General features: G+C 40.7%; 1 protein-coding gene and 4 non-coding genes across 5 annotated transcripts; 3 read left to right on the top strand and 2 right to left on the bottom strand.

Annotated features, from left to right (window-relative positions):
* The first annotated feature begins 600 nt into the window (after positions 1-600).
* On the top strand, positions 601-672 carry Trnap-agg (transfer RNA proline (anticodon AGG)). Its single transcript has one exon. It is a non-coding gene; the product is annotated as a tRNA-Pro (tRNA).
* A 1233-nt stretch (positions 673-1905) lies between these two features.
* LOC148723160 (uncharacterized) lies at positions 1906-7756 on the bottom strand. Its single transcript, XM_088734336.1, has 2 exons — positions 7587-7756; positions 1906-6614 (listed from the first exon to the last, which is right to left on the bottom strand). The coding sequence occupies exons 1-2, from the start codon at positions 7645-7647 to the stop codon at positions 2293-2295; spliced, it is 4383 nt and encodes a 1460-aa protein (XP_088590462.1). The 5' UTR covers positions 7648-7756; the 3' UTR covers positions 1906-2292.
* Positions 7757-12506: 4750 nt separating this feature from the next.
* On the bottom strand, positions 12507-12580 carry Trnat-agu (transfer RNA threonine (anticodon AGU)). Its single transcript has one exon. It is a non-coding gene; the product is annotated as a tRNA-Thr (tRNA).
* Positions 12581-16052: 3472 nt separating this feature from the next.
* Trnad-guc (transfer RNA aspartic acid (anticodon GUC)) lies at positions 16053-16124 on the top strand. Its single transcript has one exon. It is a non-coding gene; the product is annotated as a tRNA-Asp (tRNA).
* A 4781-nt stretch (positions 16125-20905) lies between these two features.
* On the top strand, positions 20906-20978 carry Trnav-uac (transfer RNA valine (anticodon UAC)). The gene has a single exon. It is a non-coding gene; the product is annotated as a tRNA-Val (tRNA).
* The last annotated feature ends 781 nt before the right edge of the window (positions 20979-21759 follow it).

The following is a 21759-nucleotide window of genomic DNA, read 5'->3' as shown; positions in this document are numbered from 1 at the left end:
TATTCTGTTGTTTTTTTGGTGTGCCTCCCCTTGTCTGGCTAGTGGCTATTATTATCCGTTCTGTTATTTGTTTTGCGGGCCACCCCTTGGCTGGCTAGGGGTTATGATTAATCCTTTGTTTTTTGGTGTGCCTCCCCTTGCCTGGCTAGGGGCTATTATCATCAGTCTTTTGTTACTATCATACGAGTGAGTTTTATTCTTAGAGAGTGTGTGTCAATTTTTGTGAGGTGGGGTTCGATCCCCCAGTGAAGTTGGTGTCTGGTGACCCTCAGTTTATGGTGGACCCAACCCTATGGCCTTGCACTCCCGCCTTGGGTTGGATCAGACTGTTCGGTCGGCAGGCATTGCACCGCCCTCACGGGAGCCTGGCCGTCCACCTCAAATATAAAAAAATTGTACACCACTCGTATGCTTGTACCTAACGTTAGACCCCTAAGTTAAAGAAGTTCTCAAACAGACGTGAAAAATACTCCTAAATGCGACTCTGATCAAAAGACCAGTTACGCTAGCTTATCCACGTCAGAGTCGTGATACAAGCGTTTATCCACCCGCTTTTATAACAGTAATAGATAAAATACCCTTTTCACTTTAATTATGTCTGGCCTGTTGGTCTAGTGGCATGATTCTCGCTTAGGGTGCGAGAGGTCCCGAGTTCGACTCCCGGACAGGCCCGATCTTCGATACTTTTGGAAAAGCTGTTAGATGTTATCAAGCCAGAAGGTCAAGCTTCCCCTGGAAAAAATTTATAGCGATTGCATTACGTATGCGTTATTGACCAAGCGTGAGGTCGAGATGGCTGAATATTGGCTAAGTCCGAGAACGACTCCATCTCAGACATTGCAAAAAAAAATACGATGTTTGTAATTCCGCTCCACGCAATGACTTTCTTGCGCGGATCTAGGCGGGTAATCTCGAGCGGGCAGGATGGGCCCATCTTGCGCTCTCGGGTAGCCAATCATAACACAGCATTTGCTTCATGATGCCCACGGGCACTGCTAGCGATATAATAACATATGTGATACACCTCATTGTGTATTTGTTTCCTTGTTCTTCAGGGGCCCTAATCCAATCCGTTTTATTTTTCAGTGAGAGCTCTCATATTTGCTATCGAAGAATCGCATTATGCTTCTGAAAGGTAGAAAGTGGCTGAACTCGGGAGTTTGAGTTGTACTTTGTACGACTTTTGTGCATTATCAATCAGGGGAGGTGACGTTCGTGTGGCTTTTGTCCATTTCAATAATATATTAAGAGTCAAAATTAATTTCCTTTCATCTTACTTTCCTTTGCGTGGGCAAATGGATCAGCAGGAGCCCATTACCCGGAGCTTCCATCTCAGTTGTACCCTTGAGTCAACCCTGTTCCGCTTCTTTTTATCTTTAGAACTGAGATATTTGTGGGGATTCTTTAATCTTTCCGCGCTTTCCGCCATTATTGAAATAATTTCGTGCGAACTGCAAGTGACACAATAGAGACATAACACAATAGAGACGACAGCTCTCTTATGATTGGCTATTATAAAAACACCCGCGAAAACCACCGGGGGAAGTGCTTCTAAAAATATAAAGATACGGGACAGGGTTGGCTCAGAGGGTCAGTAAGGAAGATGGAAGCTTCGGGTGATGGGTTCCTGTGGATCAGTCATTATCCATCGCTAGGGGAGAGGGTGGGGAAGCAGATTTGTTGGAGGGATTACATGGTTTTAATGGGGTAACGGAGGGTGTATCGGTCGTCTATAACAGAATTTTAAGAGGGCTATATCAAATTCACTGCTAATAAAGAATACTACAAAGCCTTTGAGGGGATCAGGTAAATTCTTCTGTGCCACAACCAAAATCCTCTGACCCATCCCCCCCTCCCCAGCCGACAAACAATGACCGGTCCCTTAAGAGAAGGACAGGTTGAAATAAAAACCGACATATTTTATTGTTGAACTCACGAATAGTAAGCTACACGACCCAAGAGGTTTTACTTTTCTATCTTCGTTCCGAATAAAACTCGAAAATTGTCTTGATTCGGGTCTAAAAATTCTCAGGCTGGTGCTTCAACTAGAAACTTATCTTATAAAGAGAGGATAGCGTCCTCTTTTGTCTCATACGCTTTTGTAGATTAAAAAAAAAACAGAGTAAAGAACTGAAAAAATCGGAAAATTAATGAAAAATATGTCTGTTTCACAGTTATCGAGAGCGATGTTGTAAAAATAAAACGACACGAGCATTATAGTCCCACAGTTTGGATAAATTCATTCGTTCCACTGCACCTAGCAAATGGTGATATGAAGAGCTTTGCACGAAGTTACGAATCACTGTCGGGATCCAGCAGTGGACTTCTGATTTCGATCGTATTCCAGGTCATTGCAGGAGATCGTCGAATGTAACGATATAATCGTATTGCTGTAGACACAATAAAACGAAAGAGTTGGGAGATAATAGCGAGTGCTACACACAGGGAGAGCCACAATGGGAAGAAAACAAGAACAGAGATCTCAATCCATTCCATGGCTTTTAAGTACCGTTTGCTCGGTCCATGGCGGCTTGTACTAAATGAGACAAGAGTGGCCTCTGGAATGTTGATTAGCGAAATGATAACTAATGCAAAGAGGGATACTGTTTCGGTGTTGTTGGTGACGGTGTTGCGGTAAGGGTTCTTGCACAGATGGTGGATAAGGATGAGAACACAAAGTGCAGCCATGAGCACTAAACACAGCATTTCATCGTCAACAAACGCACGGCAAGCAAGGAGTATTAAACGGCGGCCAATCAAAACACTCTCCCAGTATAAAGTTCCATCATCTTCGTCGTTTGGTGGGCGAAACGGTCCTTGTAGTACTTCCAAGACAGGTTCGCTCACAGTCTTCCCTCTTACTAGCGATGCCTCGGTGTTCGCCCTCATTTTGATTCTTATGAACCAGTATATCAGGAACGGCAGTGGCATAATGCATGCTCCGAGGAATTCACCTGTCGAAACCTGTCCTCGATAAAGGTGAAAAGAACCGAAGTAAAGAACAAAGAAGAAAGGCACTACGAATACTATAACGTAAGCCAGTAGTGCATATTGCCACCATTGCCAGCATGTAACAGTTCCATCGAGGTAGAGACGCTTTTCAGAACCAATAGGAACGCATCGCAAAAGCTTCAAAGATGTTTCTGCTAACCGTTCGTATCCAAGAAGCAGTATCTCTATGATTGTCGCCATGTATCGTTGAGGAGAAGGGACTGCCTTTCGTCGTAAAATGTTGAAACTAACGTGTAACCAATATATGATGAAAACTTCTGTCATGGTGGTAAAAACTGTTCCAGACTGCATCAACTCCTTAGTCACTGCTGTAAGGCCAACAAAAGGACATCCCGCTATTTCTTTAAATATCCGAAATCGGAAATTGAAACCTGCTATGATTACAGATATGAAACTTATTTTATGGAGCAAGTCGTCGGTGGAACCAACAGTCAGTACTTCGGCAGCTTGATAGAAATAAAAGACAATTTTGAGATAACCGCTTTTCAGGTGCTCACCGACACCACCTAAGTCTTCCCTTACCATCCTATGTTCCTTTTTCCTAAACCAGAATATTTGGTTTTTGAGAAAATTGAAAATTGGTGGTTTGAATAAAAGGTATGTAGCAAAGCTAGTTGTTGCCAGTATTTTAATGAACCAGTACATGCTGTTACTGCACTTTTCGTTCGCCAGACAATCGGTAGAAAGAAGAGTCTCACCAAATCCTGGGGCGCAAGAACCGCATAAGATACTGGTTCTGTTTCCAACACACTCGTTATATTCTGTAGAACCAGTAGCTGGACTTTGACAATAACTGTTGGGACAAGGAATAAACTCGAGCTCATACAGTCTTTTAGTACTTTGATGTCCCCAGAAATTTTCGTCCGCAGTTATAATTCCAGTTTTGCAAGTGGCCCCGAATGGACATTTGTAGCACTTAATCTTGTCGACTACAGCTAAACCACGTGAACGTCCTCTTTCAAGGCTGTAATAGCCAGGAGCACAAGTCCAGCACAAAAATTTTAGGCTGGTGACATTAAGTTTGCAAAACTTTTTCATGTTTTCAGATGAAGAAAAATGAGTGGTATTTTCAAGCCAAAGCTGGCTTCCTCTGTTGCACTGAATGCTTGTATTGTTGTCCATGGAAAAGTATCCTCCACTAGAAATATAAAGCACTGGATATGGACCCCATGTAGATACAAATGAAGTCATGGATGTGTTTTCAAATTTCATTGGCCCTCCACTTTCAGAATACAAAAGTATTGTTTTAGAGAACGAACGATTTCCCAGTTCCAAAATTTCTTTTGTTCTGACGAAAAAGCAGTCTTTGAAAAGCACTTGACCCGTTCCATACGCAGAATAAACATGACCTGCTTGTTCAATACCAAAATTGTCTCGGAAGACACAATTTTGAAACGTGGTGTTTCCGTTATTGATGGACACTGCACCTGCCATGATACCCATATTATCTTGAAATAGGGTATTCTCAATTACCACGTCACAGCCGTACGTCCACGATGGGTGAGTATCGTTTGTGGTATTCCGTTGCACACATCCGGATTTTAGCGGTGTATCAAGGGTTGTGATGATTGCTAATGCGCCAGTAGCCGTCTCATAGAAATAGGAGTCAGCTGAAACACTACTTCGCGGCTTTGGCCACTTTTCACGATAGAGACAGGCACAGTTTCTAAATGTGGACCGTCTTATCCACAGTGTTTTACGACCACGGAAGAAAAGAGCAAAATTGGTGGATGGCCTGTACTCAAAAGTATTGTTGTCTAGGCCGATAACCGCCTCAGAAATATTCAGCTTTGTCAAAGACGGAATGTGGAAGTGTATGGCATAGCTTCTGTCCTGGGACTCTTTGCTGGTGAAGACTGTATTTTGAATCATGAAACGCACCGAGCTTGGGTCACGAAGACTGAAAAGCATATCATAAATATTATTTTTAAAACTACAATTATAGATAGAGATGTCGACTGGGAAAACTTCTTGTGTAGGATCAGGTCTTGAAATTATTGTCAGTCCATAATGAGCATGCACCACCGATACATTCACAAGTTTAAGCAGGTATTTGGGACTTATGAACAAAGCTGTTCCTGGTTTCGTCACATTGTTCGCAATCAACGTGTCCACAATGGTAACATTTCCTCCATTTGAATTCGGCGTTTTCATTAAAATTGAGCTTCCTTTATTATCCTTAAAGGAACACTTCGTAACAATTATGGCTGTTTTACCATTTCCTATTTCCGTTCTTATATGCAAAGAGCTGCTTATTTTATGGACGTTGTTCATCCACTGGGACTCTGTAATTGTTATCACACCACTTTTTAAACATAAGAAGACAATTGTGCATTTGTGGACTGCCTTTCCACGACAACCAGCGATATTTACATTACTGATCGTCAAAAGCATCTTCGATGGACATGATGCATAATGTTGTCGTTGTAAAGGTGGCTCTCCTACTGCAAGTGCACAACCAGTCTTTAGGGCCTCACAATGTTTAAATTCAACGTTGGTGAATTTTGCAATGAAAGTTCCATTTGGAGCATTAGCAAACACACAACCGCCCAAGATAGCTCCATTTGAGGTAAAATTGGTATTTGAAACGTTTAAAATTGCTGCAATGTTTGCTACCAGTAACAAACCGGCTCCATTTTTCAGAGTAGTGTTACCCGACTGCCCAACGATTTTGGAGTTACGAATTGTCACGTTAGCCTCATTGGACTGAATTGCCATACATCGGAGGCCAAAGTTTTGGATGCACTCTATGTTATTGAAATTTACGAGAGTTTCTCTTGTAACTGAGTAATAAAGACTATCCGCACCAAATTTGCTGGCCACTTCCTGCGAAAGTGACTGGGTGTTGTAGAGCAAGCGAATGTCTTTGTAAGTTTCCTCCGTCACAGCTGATGAAGCATTTAAATTCATGAAATAACCATAATTCTTTGAACATGTTATATTCTGAAAAGAGGCAATGATTCGGGTAGATATAGCGTCTACTTTCGCCTCGGAAGTTACTTTGATTACTCCAGTATCACCCACGCTTCTCTTTCGTAATCCATTTCTCATAAAGTGCGTTTCGAAAACTTTCATGGAGACTAAGGAAGTCCCGTTTGTACCCGTACGTAACAACGAGAGCTTTATACAGAATACCTCATTGTAAAGGAATTTCGAGTATTGGATATTCAACTCAAAAGTCTTACCGTCCTGAACTTGAATGGTCAGCGCAGTCGAGGCGTTTTCAAACAAACAGTCACTGATCTTCGCGTTCAAGCTGTCATTGAATGTCAAAGCTGTTCGATCAAAGATTATTCCTGATAGCTCTATCACCGACGACTGCCTCTGGAAATTAATGCCGCGATAACAAGATACACGAGGCTTGAGATATGCGCCTTCAATTGCTACACTTTTGTTTATGTTGAAAACGGTGTCACTGTCCCCACAATCGAACGGATACTTTTTGGTACCAGTCCCATTTAAAACTATCCTTCCACCCCAGGTCACCCTGAGAACGGCCAACTTCATAGATCGGCATGGCTCGTCTTGAGGCCCACAATTGACAAAGTCGCGTCCAAACGTGGAGACGTAAACTTTCTGGAGGTACGTATTAGCTAGAGACTCTGAGAATAAGAGACCAATTTTTCAATGTGGGTTACAAGAATGAAGCTCCAAAAATTGCAGCATTTGCTTGCGATGGCACGATTCTTAAAGAAATAGCCTCCTTTTCAAAAAGGAAACGATTTATTGGAGGACGGATATCGTTACTCGAAGTTTGGTAATCTAATGTAAGATTGGAAAGGAAGAATGGCCCAGAGATGTGTTACTAGTTGACGCGCTAACAATAGCTATCTAATTGTTATGAGTTTCATGATATAATCCAGTTCTCCGCAAAGATTTTCAGTTTTTACATAAACTGAATTTTCGTTCATCACAGACATTTTCCAAATTACTTTCGGTAATCTTAGATATCTCAAACAACAGAATAAAAAATAAACAAAAAAAATTAGTCACGTATACTGGTAAACTTATGGTAAAGTCAAGACCTAGAGAATGTTATTTCACTCGTCATTTCGTAATACAAATTTTAGGGACATTAATCACTATATAAACGAAGGAAATGAAAGATCTATCCCCTCGGCGAAATTTTGACTCCCCAGTTTGAAAATAGATATTATACTATAAAGTGTTCATCGCAAATTTGGGGCTTCGTCCAGATTGAAAAGAGTAGTACATGTGTCGACTGCAAAATGAATACGGTGCTCCTTCTCTTCACTTTACTGGGATATAATATTTTGAATCTTCCTAAATAATGAAAGTCTATTCTAAGCGAAGAAAACACTATTGGAATTACTATCGTGTGATTATTATTTAGTGATGAAAACGTAGGCATTAACTAAACGATTAAAATATTAGCCTCGATTCTTGACTTTTTGTCATGTTTAGGTTGACTCATAACTCGATTTTAGAAGAGTCGACTTAGTCTAAACGATTTTTAATGAAATGTGGAAAAAAAGCAAAAATCTAAAATACGAGATGAATATTTCAAAGTAGCTAATCAGTCCCTGTTAAATAATTTCCTATGTAAAGGTTACCTCCACAAGCAAACAGGAAGGAAAAGATGAATGTCTCCACAACTAGAACAAGATTAGCCATCACATAATTTTTCCCTCAGCAGCTTCATAAACATTTAAACCATGTGGTGTATAAAAGTACTGACGAAAAGTGTTCGAAACTAAAATGAACGAAGCATAAGAAAGGATGCAAATTTTGTCTAGAGGTTTGTCAAATTCTTTTTTGTAGATTAGAAAATGAAACTGTTATCCCGTGCCAGAGTTTTGTCTTTTGTATTTGTTACTGTAGATATCCACAAAAAGTATCGAGGAAAATCTAATTTCTATTCGCCGGAAAGAACTGCGTATTATGTATCTCGAAGGTAGCCGGTTTTCGTACAGGAAAAAATTAACAGTGAATGGGAAGATTCATTTTGAACAATCTTCCCTGATTTTCAAACTAAACATCTACTGTACAGTGAAACTGAAGTTTCAGTGCAATGGATCAATTGATTATCATGCGGTAGCCAAGCATGAGCGAACTACGGCGAATCTGGCTGCTGAGGAAATTGCGTAGACTCTGGGAAGTTTGATACTATACCTAACGATTTTTTTGACGTTCTGTTGCCACTCTTTCGACGCTCAGTTGATAGGCTGGAAGACAGCGTTTAGGAGTCGGACGATGGAATATTACTTTTCGCCAACATGCCCAGCGTCCCCCGGGTAACCATCAACGTTGTTGAACAGCCCGGTTGTTGAACAATTAACGGTTTATTACGCCATTAAAGTAAGACATTCGGCCGAAGCATGTCGTTCGTCCGTCGGTGATAAGTCAATCCGAATATTCCTCGATGCGGTTGAGTCGATTGTGCTCGTAAAGCTCGCATATTATGCTCCTAGCGTTGCTCAAAATTTCTGAAATTTATGCCCGAGTTATCCTCGTTTCCCTAAATTATGCTCCTCGTATTAAAATTATGCTACTTGATTTTCAAGCAAAACAAAGGTAGAGCACTGGGGTAAACACGAAACAAACAGCAACTGATTACTTATCTGGTGAGTGAAGCCCATCATTTTAATAGACAAACAATGTATCGTTACACGTTTCCCCTGCATTTGTTCCTCAGAATTGATAAACATACTGCTCAACATTTTTCAATCAATGGAGCTTCTGACTGAATTGAAGTTGGGAGTGAGTTAAGACAGTCAATTATTTTTTTCTCAGCTCGTGAGCGGGCGGTATTCTACAAATCCTGATTGGTTCCGAGAACGGGCAGTATTCTCCCCATCCGGCCCGCTCACAGCGGGCGGTATCCGTTTCGCTCGAGTCCGGCTTTACAAAATATCTCAAGCTTCGTTGCAGGTTTTCACAAATATATCTCATTTTGCTGGTCGGGCAGAATGTTCGAGCAAAGACTTCGGTCACGTCCATTTGGCGATAAATAATACTCAGTCTTTCTTCTCTCTCGCTCTCAAATCACAATGACTTTTCTGCAAAAATTGATTTCGAAATAAATTTGGTGGTACTAAATTTGTTTTTAAAACGATTAAAACGAGGCCTAAAAACAATTTTTATTTAATAATCCTTCACAAAAAGTAACTCAGAAAGTTACAACGAGAGGTGGTTGCAGTTAACAATTACGTTAATCAATCGGTGACTCTCATTCGTTAATATCCGAATTCTTTAACACAATTTGTTCGTTTGTGAAACGTTGAGCGAAGTTTTGAGTTCTTCTATAACTACACTTTCGCCTATTCTTTGCTAATCCCTTGAATTTGGACATTTCTACCGTAAATTTCCCATCAGAAACCGGAGGAATTTGATGAATAAAAGTCGCATTAAATCCACCTGTGCCTAGCTGGAAAGAGTCTCACTGACTTCAGCTTTTTAGTCGAAGAAAGACAGATTTACACACACCATTGCAGAAAACGAACAAACAGACTAACATATATGAGAACGATCCTTCGCAGTAAAGCACTATTTGAGCAATAGTGAAAATCAGACCTGAAAAAAATTTCAGGCCTGTACGGGATTCGAACCACTGACCTCTGCGATACTAGTGCAGCGCTCTACCAATTGAGCTAACAAGCCAACTGGGAGCAGGCCATCAAATTAATTCGATATAAACCCGTAGATGATAAATCAAACAACAACAAACATATGAAACATATGTGTGAACTGCGGTTATGAGACGTATATGAGAACGATCCTTCGCAGTAAAGCACTATAGTGCTTTACTGCGAAGGATCGTTCTCATATACGTCTCATAACCGCAGTTCACACATGTGTTTCATATGTTTGTTGTTGTTTAAACAGACTAACAACTCATAACACACATTTGGATTCACTTACAATTTGACTTTTCGTGACATTTTAAAACGGAACAGAGGTAAATCTTCGAAGATTAATCGTCCTTGGAAATAAACAATACCTTCCGTAAGATCTCTGACGGTTTTTTTTTTTTTTTTACGAGAAGATCGTTGCATTGTCATTTAACTCGTTTGTGTTGCGTTTCTATTCAAAAGCGTATGCTTTTTTTCCTCTTCAATTAACAGGTGTCACATTGTGACAGTTACTTGTCAAAAAATTTTTCAAAGTTTGCTCGGAAGCCTTTTCAGTTACATTTACAAATTAAAAATATTTCGGTGAAAACTTTCTCTTTAATTTGAATAACGTCTGTATTCTTTATCATCCACTCGCTAACAAATTGTTAAATTTATGGAGGATTTTCCCGTAATTAAACTCGTAATTGTAGCCCTACATCATTTGGGTTCTTTTGGCAATCATTTTGTTATGTAAGATACAATGAATATATGAAGTTCATATATTTTGAACTGCGGTATTAGATACGTATGATGCACGATCCTCGCAGTTGATAGCGCTATTTATGCAATAGCGAAAATCAGACCTGAAAAAAATCAGGCCTGTACGGGACTCGAACCACTGACCTCTGCGATACTAGTGCAGCGCTCTACCAATTGAGCTAACAAGCCAACTGGAAGCAGGCCGTTAAGTTGATTCGTAATAAACCCGTGAAAGTGATAAATAAGATACAATGAATATATGAAGTTCATATATTTTGAACTGCGGTATTAGATACGTATGATGCACGATCCTCGCAGTTGATAGCGCTATTTATGCAATAGCGAAAATCAGACCTGAAAAAAATCAGGTCTGTACGGGACTCGAACCACTGACCTCCGCGATACTAGTGCAGCGCTCTACCAGTTGAGCTAAAAAGCCAACTGGGAGCAGGCCGTTAAGTTGATTCGTAATAAACCCGTGAAAGTGATAAATAAGATACAATGAATATATGAAGTTCATATAGCGCTATCAACTGCGAGGATCGTGCTAAAGATTAAGAAAGATAATAAATTCTTGGTGATGAGATAAAGAAAGACGTTTTTAGGTCTTATCATGAGCTTTCAACATAAAAAAAAGTTCTGAGTCCCTTGAGGAATCAAGTTTTCCTTTGTTTTTTATGTTTGAGGCGGACGGCTAGGGTCCCGTGAGGGCGGTGCAATGCCTGCCGACCACACGTCTGATCCAACCCGAGGCGGGATGCCATGCCTACGGGCTGGGTCCACCACAAACTGAGGGCCACCAGACACCAACTTCGTTGGGGAATCGAACTCCACCTCAAACAAAAATTACCACGCTTACTCCAAAACTTGTACACACTCACTCTCATTGATAATTATAGCCCCGAGCCAGCCACGGGGCGGCACACGAAAAAACCAAAACAATAATAATAACCCCTAGCCAGCCAAGGAGTGGCACACAAAAAAACAAAACGTACGTAGTACGAGACACATTACAGGGGGCCCCCGTGCAGTACACCACTTAAGGAGACCCGGCACAAGGGGCTACGAGACGGACACAACAAGGATGAACTCACAGAGGAGGGGGGACAGTTAGATGGAGAATACAAGAGAGCTATTTACGGCAGAAGCGACAATGCCACGGGCCCCCCCTACTGCCGGTGGAAGAAGCACCGTCGCCTGTCTGACTTGAAGCATTTGAAGAAAATGGGAAGTTGAAACTTCAGACGAGACAGAATGTTAGCCAGGACCGCCACAGCGCCGGGACGGGTGTTGCGGAAGCGGAAGTCGTTTCGGGATTGCCAGATGCAGAATTTAGACAGATTGAGAAGGTACACAAAGATACGGGGGGTGGCAATCAGCTCGTCAGAGTTGAAGCCGAAGAGAACATGGCGGAGGAGTAACACAGGACACATGGAGGAGAAACAGAACATAAGAGACTGGAACCAGGAGAGTATACTTTGGGCAAGGGGGCAATAGAAGAACAGGCGTTCCAGTGTTTCTACTGGGGCCCCGGAGAAACAGGGGAGGGGGACTGGCAATCCGAAAGAGGCAAGACTCTGGGCAGTGTACAGGACGTCGTGCGCAACCTTTCAGTTGAGATCTATCACGGAACGGTCGACGTCGAATAGTGACAGAGAGCGCCACGTGGCAGGCCAATCCAATGATGGGTAGACGATGTTTAATTTCTCGACGCGGTGTGGTTGGACCATGTTCTCAGACAAGAGGTAGGAATAGCAGGACCTTGTAGACATGTCAGAGGCGAGAGTGCAGACAGGTGGGCAAGAAGAGCCATAGATGAGACAGTTTTCATGCGTGGAAAAGAGCCGTTAAGGCCACGCCAAGCAAGGACAAGGGAGTGATAGAAGGGCAGCAAGACTCTAGGATCGAAGGAGAAGATGCCGGAAAGAACGACAAGCGGAGTGACACCAAAATGAGAATGACAGTATTGCCTTTGAGGAATCAACTTTCCTTCGTTTGAGCTACTTTCTACCGTTATCATATTGATTTGAGCTTGAAAATATACATTCAGAAAGTTGTCGCTTATTTCAACCACCTCTTCCTACCAATACACTTAACCGCAGGCAATGAGACAAATTATGAAGGTGTACAAGGTGCAAATAAACAAGAAGATAAAACAAAAGGCACCGATGGGAGTTGAACCCATGACCTCCTGTTTACTAGACAGGCGCTCTAACCAACTGAGCTACGGCGCCTCTGTTGATCATGAAATGACAATTTTCCGTATGGGATCGAACATTTAATGTTGCAGTGGGGCTAATTTTAAAGATAGAACTGGGAAAACATTTAAGAACTTTACAGTGCGTTTAGCAAAAAAAGCCATGCATGGAACGGTAGACAGACATAGCAAGGTTATGCTGTAAAACTGTTCTAGTTCTGTTAATACATGTCTGCCAAACGCTTCTCATAAAGTAGTCCAACGAACCGGTATTTGTCGTTTTTGGACGTTAGAGAGCTTCAAGCAGTTTTTACACCCAACAGATCATTACTTCATTACATAGCCAGTCGTTTCCGTGGCGCAATCGTTCGGCTATTAACCGAAAGGTTGGTGGTTCAAGCCCACCTAGGGACGGAATTTTGCATTTTATTTTCAAATCCTTAATCGTTCTGTTAGATGGCTTTGGCGCTCACATGCTTCGTGTTAGAAATCAAGTCATATCCACATCACTTAGATAAAAAAGACAAAGAGCCTGGAATACCCTATTTTGCATGTTTTATGGGCTTGGCGTCATTACTTGTCGATCAGTTATGTGACGTGCGCACCCTAACTTCTAATGGAGAAGCTTGTTTCATTGGCAGGATTGATGATAGAGCGGTGGTCTACCTTATTTGTGGATTTCAAGTTCTACCTGAAGTAAATGCTAGTTCATTAAAGTATTTTCAGTGACTATCTTTGATTCTTCGTCAGATCAACAGCTCATTTTTAAGTCTTACTGTACACTCCTTTTATACCCAAAGATACGACCCTAAGTTAAAAGAAGTTGTCATTCAGACTTGAAAAATGCTCCGAAGTGCAACTCTGATCAATGGGCCAGTAACGCTAGTCTCTCCATGATAAGTCGTGGCACAAGTGATTTGCCACGTGCTTTTATGACAACCATCAATATCCTCTTCTGGTGACTTGCAAATATGTCCGGCCTGTTGGTCTAGTGGCATGATTCTCTCTTTGGGTGCGAGAGGTCCCGCGTTCGACTCCCGGACGGACCCGGTGGGTTTTACTTTTGGAAAAAATCTTCCGAAACTTAATAGACCGGCACGTCAAACTTCCCTTAGAAGAATTTCTGGCGACTAAATTACCATACGATATATATCTCATTTTTTTCCTTTCTAAGTTTCCACGGACGAAGGGCTTAGAAACTGAGCAGACTTTGAACTCGACATGATACATACAATATCTGCTGCAGATATATAAAAAAATAGCCTGCATTTAGCGCAAAAATATGCTCGGATATTTATCCGCGGACATTAGGGACCTTAAGCATGGTCGACGAAAAGGACGACGATGACGACGAACCGGAAACAATTTTCCATTATCAAGGGGCAGTGCGCATGTCATGATGTCACTCCACTGTCCACCGCTCGTTGTCCACTGAAAGTTCACAACGTGAAATCGTGCATTTTTACGTCGACTAGTGAACGTGGGTATTCGTTGGGCTATTTTTCCCCGTTTGAAAGTTTTTGTCCCCAGAAAACCGAAATAATTTAGGAATATGCCATCTAAATTAGTTAGAAATATTTTTTTGATCATATTTTTGGCCGTGACGTTTTGTAAATCGCTTTATTTTTGTTTTGTTTTTTTTGGCACTTCTTTAAGAATGGCGGCTGAGACTGGGTAGGTTTCAAGAGTTGTAATAGATTTGTTTAGGCGATTATTACCGGATCTTTGGTAGCACGTAAAGCTATCTGGAATTTGGAAGACCTCTGCGAGTAGTGGAAGGTCACGTTTTCTGAATCTAAATTCTGCCACACACTCTGAATCGCTCATGTTTTCGAGTGAAAACCTGCCACAATTCTCGTAAGGAAAGTCTGGATTTTTTGGACAGTATTCTTCGTATAACAGCAACAGTTCTTCATCATTTAAATATCCATGGAAGTGGCTAAGGAGAAAAAGCTCCTGAAGTTCGTGAAAAGAAACCGTAATGGTAAAACTGGAGCTTTGAAACAATTTTTTTCATCTGTTTACGTTCACGTTCACGTCGAGAGCAGCTTCAGTTCGCTTTTTCCCACCCTTTTTTTTACCAGTAAACAACGGTCTCGACCCAGGCTTCGCGCAGACATATCCGTCGTCGTCGTCCTTTTCGTCGACCTTGCTTAAGGTCCCTATCATCTGATCCGAGACGCGAACAGTTGTTCGAAAGCGAAGCTCGAGGAAATCTGTGAGCTTCGAGGAACAGATGTCCAAGTTCAAATCATAGATTTGCGCCAAATGGAGGCTATTGTGTTTACTGTTCCTCAAATATTTTTCAATGCGAGGGAATCCTAATTACGAACAGCTTGCCGTTTACAGCGTGGGCTGCTCACAGTGTTCTCTGATACGATTTTATAAACAAAAAGAAACTTGTTGCCTCCACTGTTTCTTAACTCGAGTAACATTTAAAGCGCAGATTGGCCGTCACTTGGGTTATATCCTCTGAAATCCCCGGCCGGACCAACATTCAAGAGAGCTCTCACTCTGAGAGCCCCGGCCGGACCAACACTCAAGGTCTTAAGATAACTGAGGAGAATGCGCTACCTTTCTATAATATCAAGGAATGGATAGATATTCTAGTCTTCTCGGATAAGGAGGAATAAACCGTAGGTCCCGTCTCCTGGATCTAGTAATTAGTTAATTTGGTTAGGCAGGGGACGTTAAAGAACCCACTCGCGAGATTACTGTAATGTGGTCTGGCCTGTTTACTGGGAATTGGGGGGAGGGGGCATCTTTAAATAAGTTTCCTTCGATTGTTTGTAAACTGCTGATGCAGTCCGGCCAAAGTCCCCTGAAAAGTGTTGTGATGCGCATTTGATCATATCCCCATGTTAATTTGCGCAATATAAATATTAAATTATTATTATTATTATTATTATTATTATTATTATTATTATTAAATCCCCCAGATTTACTCGGGGGTTATTTGGACAAATGATGCGTTTTGATCAATCACGCGTGAGCAAAAATATATGTTGGATTACAATGCGTAATAGACCCTAAGACTTTCTTTATTTCCCGTGTGGTTTCTGTAGTGTAGTTGTTATCACATCCGCATATCACGTGGAAGTTCGCAGGTTCCGAGTCCTGCCAGAAGCACAATAAATGCCAACTGTACAGCGACTTAGGTTCTTCTATAAAGGGTCATGTCGAAATTCGTAAATCATTTTTTGTAGTGTAGGATATATCGTCTCTCAGCTCTTTAACAAATAGAATCCATGTTGTCCTATATTTTTTTTAGCTCTATAGGAAAAAAGTTCTACACTTTTTGAAAAACGCGACTTAGTGGGGTGTTTGGTGTAGATGCAAATTAATGCAACATACACAGGCTAACAAGAAAGCTTACGTTGATTTATTTCTTACTGAAGGCACCTTCTTTGGTCGGGTGAGTCGTGACAACAGAAAGAACGAAAAAAACACTTGTTAACGAAATATTATTTATTGTTCACTCCTTCAAATTTCACCTCAAAGTGCCGAGTTCCTCGGTAGTATAGTGGTGAGTATCCCCGCCTGTCACGCGGGAGACCGGGGTTCGATTCCCCGCCGGGGAGGTGCACTTATTGTTTTCCTCCTGTTTCCGAATACTAAGTGATACCTGAAGGCCGAAAGTTTTTAATAAGTTCTTTTTCAAAATTTCAAAATCAATTCGTTTGATATATAGAGGTGATCAAAAATTGATTCAAATTTATCAGCACTCGTTGAATATTTCATGGACTAAAAGATTGCTGACAAGAGTAATCAAATGTAAGTTTGCGATTCTTGAGGAATTTGTACTTTTATCAGACTTTAATTTTATTAGACATTGCGCGAGAAATAATTTGCTTGGTGACTTGGTAACCCACTTTGAATATTGAACTAAATGTTAAAGTTAACACGTTGATTGATGTTTGATTTATAATTGATTTGTGATTAACAGTTTAAGGCATAGCCGTTTAAGTCGAATAATTGTCCTTTGATCCATTTGATCCAAATAATTGACCTTTGATCCATATGACCGCGCGTTCGGTTTATAACTACCTTTTCCTCGCTTACCTGATGAACTGCTTGCTGAGCCGCTTGTTTTTCTTTGGTCGGGAAACAATTTGGCTCGGGGATAATGCCACAGAAGTAAGTTAGGTCGTTTACCAATTGCAACTGGCCGCGGTTGCCCGAAAGTTGGATAACGCTATTCACTACTAGATCAATTTTTATCCGGTGCATAGCGCAGTACGTTTTGCAGTCCCTTATCCACAGAAGAGCGAGTTATCCGTCGGATAGCGTTATCCGTCCTTTATGCAACTGGACCCAGAACTTTAAGCATTTTCATTTTAGCTCTCTGCGACGCAATTTTTCTGAATCTTTCGAAATTTCTTGCGTATCATATAATTCCATTTTTTTTAGATCGAATAAAGACTTGCAGTCCAGCCAATTGATGAGGGTGAGTCATTTTCCACCAACCAATCTCTGCTATCAAATTCAACTTTCTGCGGATCGATGCGCTGGTGGATATATCAAAATTTGTGCGTAGTCACATGGGCTCCTAATATGAACTATTCATAAAATAAGATTTTGATTTCTAAGATTGTGTTCCGTTTTGTTGGCATGGAGGCTTTCAGTGGTCTCTCTAGTAGCACAAACGATCGGTTGGAGGATCTATTTGGAACCAAAGGTAACATTTGCGTTGATGAGTCACTATAATAAACAGGCCCTATTAAAATACGTTCAAATTTTTGGAAAATAAGTAAGCATCTGGCTTCTTTAGTGTAGTGGCTATCACGTCCGCCTCGAGCTCTGTCGGTAACAACTCATTTATTTTTTTATGTCCACGTGAATTAATATTTGATTTAAACGTGATCCGTGAATTAAGAGCTGAATTAAAACATGATTCGTGAACCATTTTGTTTTCCGTGATGAGTTTCTGGCTGTTATGCACGTTTTGTTCTCGAACGGCTGTGATTAGTCTTTAAAAGGAGCTCTTTCTGGGTTTCGACTGGAGATGGACTTCATAAAAGTCATAAACAGACCACTAAAGGTTCCTGAACAAATAAGATAAGACATTAAGTCATCTTTTATCGCGTAAGACTGGTCAAGCCTTGAGCAACTAAAATATTAATTCAACGTGATTGTCCTGAATTTCGCGTGAATGTAGAAAAAGAAAGTGAAATAACATAGCAAGAAGCGTTTTCGTAGTATTCAGCTGGGTTTGAGCCTGCAATCCTCAGCGTACGGGTGAAGCATTGCACTATGGTATCACCAGCAATTAACTTAGGAAAAACTTATCCCATGATGAAGTGATAATTGGAATAAATAATAAGATGGGAATGAATGTGATCGAGGTTTTGTCATCGTTCGGATTGATCCTAATATAAGAAAATTATTCTCCATCGAATTGAGTTTTCCTTAGAGAAAGATGCTTTTCTTTTGTCTCGTCACGAGCTTGCCACAAAAGAAAAAGTTCTGCGGCGGAGTCATGATGAAATGATGAGAAGCAAAACCTCAGACCTTCAGACTGTACCACTGAGCCACAGTGCCACCATGGTTGCGCTGGATCATCTTTGAGCCCACATGTGACACGCGTTCTGCATACTGCTAGGATCAGCAATGTCGAAAGGGTCATGTGTGTAAAAAGATTAAGAGAGATTATAAAATCTGAGCTTGGTAATGAGATAAAGAAAGACGTTTTTTGGTCTTATCACGAGCTTTGGAAAAAAAAACCTCTGTAGTGGTTTATGTACATTCTACCATTAACATGTTGACTTGTGCTTGACAATATTTGGAGAGATGCCGCTTATTTAACTCGATTTGGAGTGTTATTGATTTTCTGATTGTTTCCGGCTAATGACATATGCTCTCTTTCGGTCGTTGTTGTTTACGAACCACCTCTTGCTACCAGTACACTTAAATGCAGGCGATGACACAAATTACGAAAGTATACTAAATGCAAACAAAAAAGTCAGTGATAAAACTAAAGGCACCGATAGGAGTTGAACCCATTACCTCCTGTTTACTAGACAGGCGCTCTAACCATCTGAGCTACGGCGCCTCCGTTGATCATTATCCAATAATTTTCTGTGTTCTAATTTGGTATTAAAGTGAGGCTAGTTTTAAAGATAGAACTGGCCAAACATTTATAAACTTTATAGTCTGTCTAAAAAAAAAAAAAAAAAAAAACAAGGAATGGTAAACAGGCATAGCAAGGTTATGTTATAAAACTGTTCAAATCATGTTAATACATGTTTGCTAAACGCTTCTGATAAAGCAGTCCAACGTGAGCTTGAAGCAGTTTTTACACCCAACGGATCATTACTTCATCACCTAACCTGTCGTCTCCTTGGCGCAGTCGTTCAGCGCGTTCGGCTGTTAATCGAAAGGTTGGTGGTTCAGGCCCACCCGAAGGCGTGATTTTACATTTTCAAATCCTAAGCCGTTCCGTTAGATGGCTCTAGCGCCATCTAGAGCCTGGAATGCACGAATGCACATCCACGAATGCACATCCACGAATGCACATCCACGAATGCACATCCACGAATGTAGAAATTCGTGGATCCGCATTTTTTGCAGTATAGGATATATCATCTCTCAGCTCTTTAACAAACAGAATCCATGTTGTCCTGTATTCTACTGAGTTCTACAGGGAAAAGTTCTACACTTTCGAAACACCGCGAATTAGCGGCTTGTATGGTTGCTTAGATTTCCTTTGAGACAACTTGGTTGTGACAGCCTGAAAGCACGCCACCACCTATCTACTACAAAGGTTGCACATGCGGAGAAGATTGACCACTGTGTCCTCTAGTCTACTGTGGTTTGATTGCAGCATTATTGTGAGCCGAAGTTTGTTACATTACGGTCAGCGGACAGGGCTGAGCAACAATAAAAAAACTTACGTCATTTGTTAAACTCATTCTAAATGTAAGCGCTACTTACTTTTAAGTGAAGTACAAATAGAGTTTTAGGCGTGAATTACATAAAGAGGAAAAATCCTTAGAGGCGAGGAATGTAAAGCTTATAGTGATCTGGGAGGGCTAGAACCTATGATATTCGGCATGTTTGGTGTATGTAATAATAAGGGAATTATAAGACTCCTGATAACAACACTTGGACTGAAATAGATGCAAATTAACTCAGGATATACAGGCTAACAAGAAAGCTTGCATTGATTTATTTCCTACTGAAGGCGCCTTCTTCAGTCGGGTGAGTCGTGAAAACAGAAAGAAGTAAAAAAAAAAAAACATCTGTTAACAAATATTATTTACTCTCCACCCATTTAAATTTTACCTTTATGTATCGAAATCCTTGGTAGTATAGTGATGAGTATCCCCGCCTGTCACGCGTGAGACCGGGATTCGATTCCCCGCCGGGGAGGTGTCCTTTTTTGTCTTCCTCCTGTTTCCGAACACTAAGTGATACCTGGGGGCCAAAAGTTTTAAAATGGGTTCTTTTTTTAAATTCCAAGATCAATTCCTTTGATATATGGAGGCGATCAAATATGAATTCAAACTTATCTGCACTCGTTGAATATTTCATGGACTAAAAGATTGCTGACAAGAGTAATCAAATCTAAGTTTGCAATTCTTGACGAATTTGCCACTGCCATTTTATTAGACATTGCGCGAGAAATAATTTGCTTGATGATTTGATAACCCACTTTGAACATTGATATAAATGTTAAAGTTAACACGTTGATTGACATTTGATTTATTACTGATTTGTGATTAACAGTTTAAGGGATAGCCGTTTAAGTGAAATAATTATCCTTTGATCCATGAGTGAAATAGTTAATAGTTTTGACCCCGCATTCGGTTTATAAGTACGTTTTCCTCGCTTACCTTTTGAACTGCTTGCTGAACCGCTTGTTTTTCTTTGATCAGGAAACAATTTGGTTGGAAAATGCCACAGAAGTAAGTTATGTCGTTTACCAATTGAACTTTAAGTATATTCATTTTAGCTCTCTTCTACGCAATTTTTATGAATCTTTCGAAATTTCTTGCGTATCACGTAATTCCTTTTTTTTGGATCGAATAAAGACTTGCAGTCCAGCCAATTGACGAGGGTGAACCATTTTCCACGAAGCAATCTCTGCTGCCAAATTCAACTTTCTGCGCTAGTGGACATAGCAAAATTTTGCGTAGACACATGGGCTGCTAATATGAACTATTCATAACATACAATTTAGATTTCCAAGATTGTTTTCCCTTTTGTCTGCATAGAGGCCTCTATTGGTCTCTCCCGTAGCACAAATGATCAGTTGGAGGATCTGTTTGGAACCAAAGATAACATTTACGCTGATGAGGCACAATAATGAACAGGCCATATTAAAATAAATTTTAAGTTTTTTCTTAGCAATTAACATCTGGTTTCTGTAGTGTAGTGGTTATCACGTCCGCCTTACACGCGGAAGGTCGCAGGTTCGAGCCTTGCCAGAAACAATCCTTTTAGAAAACGTTAAGTAAAAGGCAAGAACGACCCTAGGCTTCATTTTATTTCGACTAAAAAAGTAGCCGAGAGGGGTTATTCTCTTATGTAGGACATTTCAGATTTTTGTCCTTGCCTTATGGGTCCCTTACACTTTTTACGCGGTGTGATCAGGAGATTTTTTCCTTGTGAATCTCGATTCGAGTTTTTTCATTTGTGAATCGTGATAAAGGATGATAAGCTCTTTTTATGTCCACGTGAACGAATATTAGAGAGATTCAGCAAGAGGACGGGAACGTCATTTCAGCGCGGAATAGTCTGGACACGACACCATTCGACTTCCGGTGTTAGCGTTGCCGTTCTCCCAAACAAGTTCAGGACGTCACTTCGCTGGTTTTCCCGTCGCGATCAGAACGTCTGAGATTTCCGTCAATTGTGCACTTGTAAATCGATCCAAACGAGATAATACTGTTTTGAAGTATTTGAAAACTCATATTCAGGATAATTGGGTCCCTTTCTATGTGTTAATTGGTGAATTTTTGAAAACTTGCTGCTTCAATATGCTGGATTCCCGAAAGGAAATTGGAACACAATCGTTGGCAAGCGATCCAAGATTTCAGGACTCAGTTTACTTTTGAATGAGCAAGGCATTAGACAATAAAAGGGCTTTTCTTTAATACATTTCTTTAAGCCTATGTAAAAACTCTAAGAATGGGATGCAGTTGAATTTTATCGTAAATCGATTCATCAATAACCATGCTGCATGTTGAGGTCTGGAGCAGTCAATCAAATGAA

The sequence above is a fragment of the Stylophora pistillata genome, chromosome 9 (genome assembly GCF_964205215.1).
Source record: "Stylophora pistillata chromosome 9, jaStyPist1.2, whole genome shotgun sequence".
NCBI classification, from domain to species: domain Eukaryota; kingdom Metazoa; phylum Cnidaria; class Anthozoa; order Scleractinia; family Pocilloporidae; genus Stylophora; species Stylophora pistillata.
Note: the sequence above shows the minus strand (reverse complement) of the source record. Positions and strands in the feature narration are given on the sequence as shown.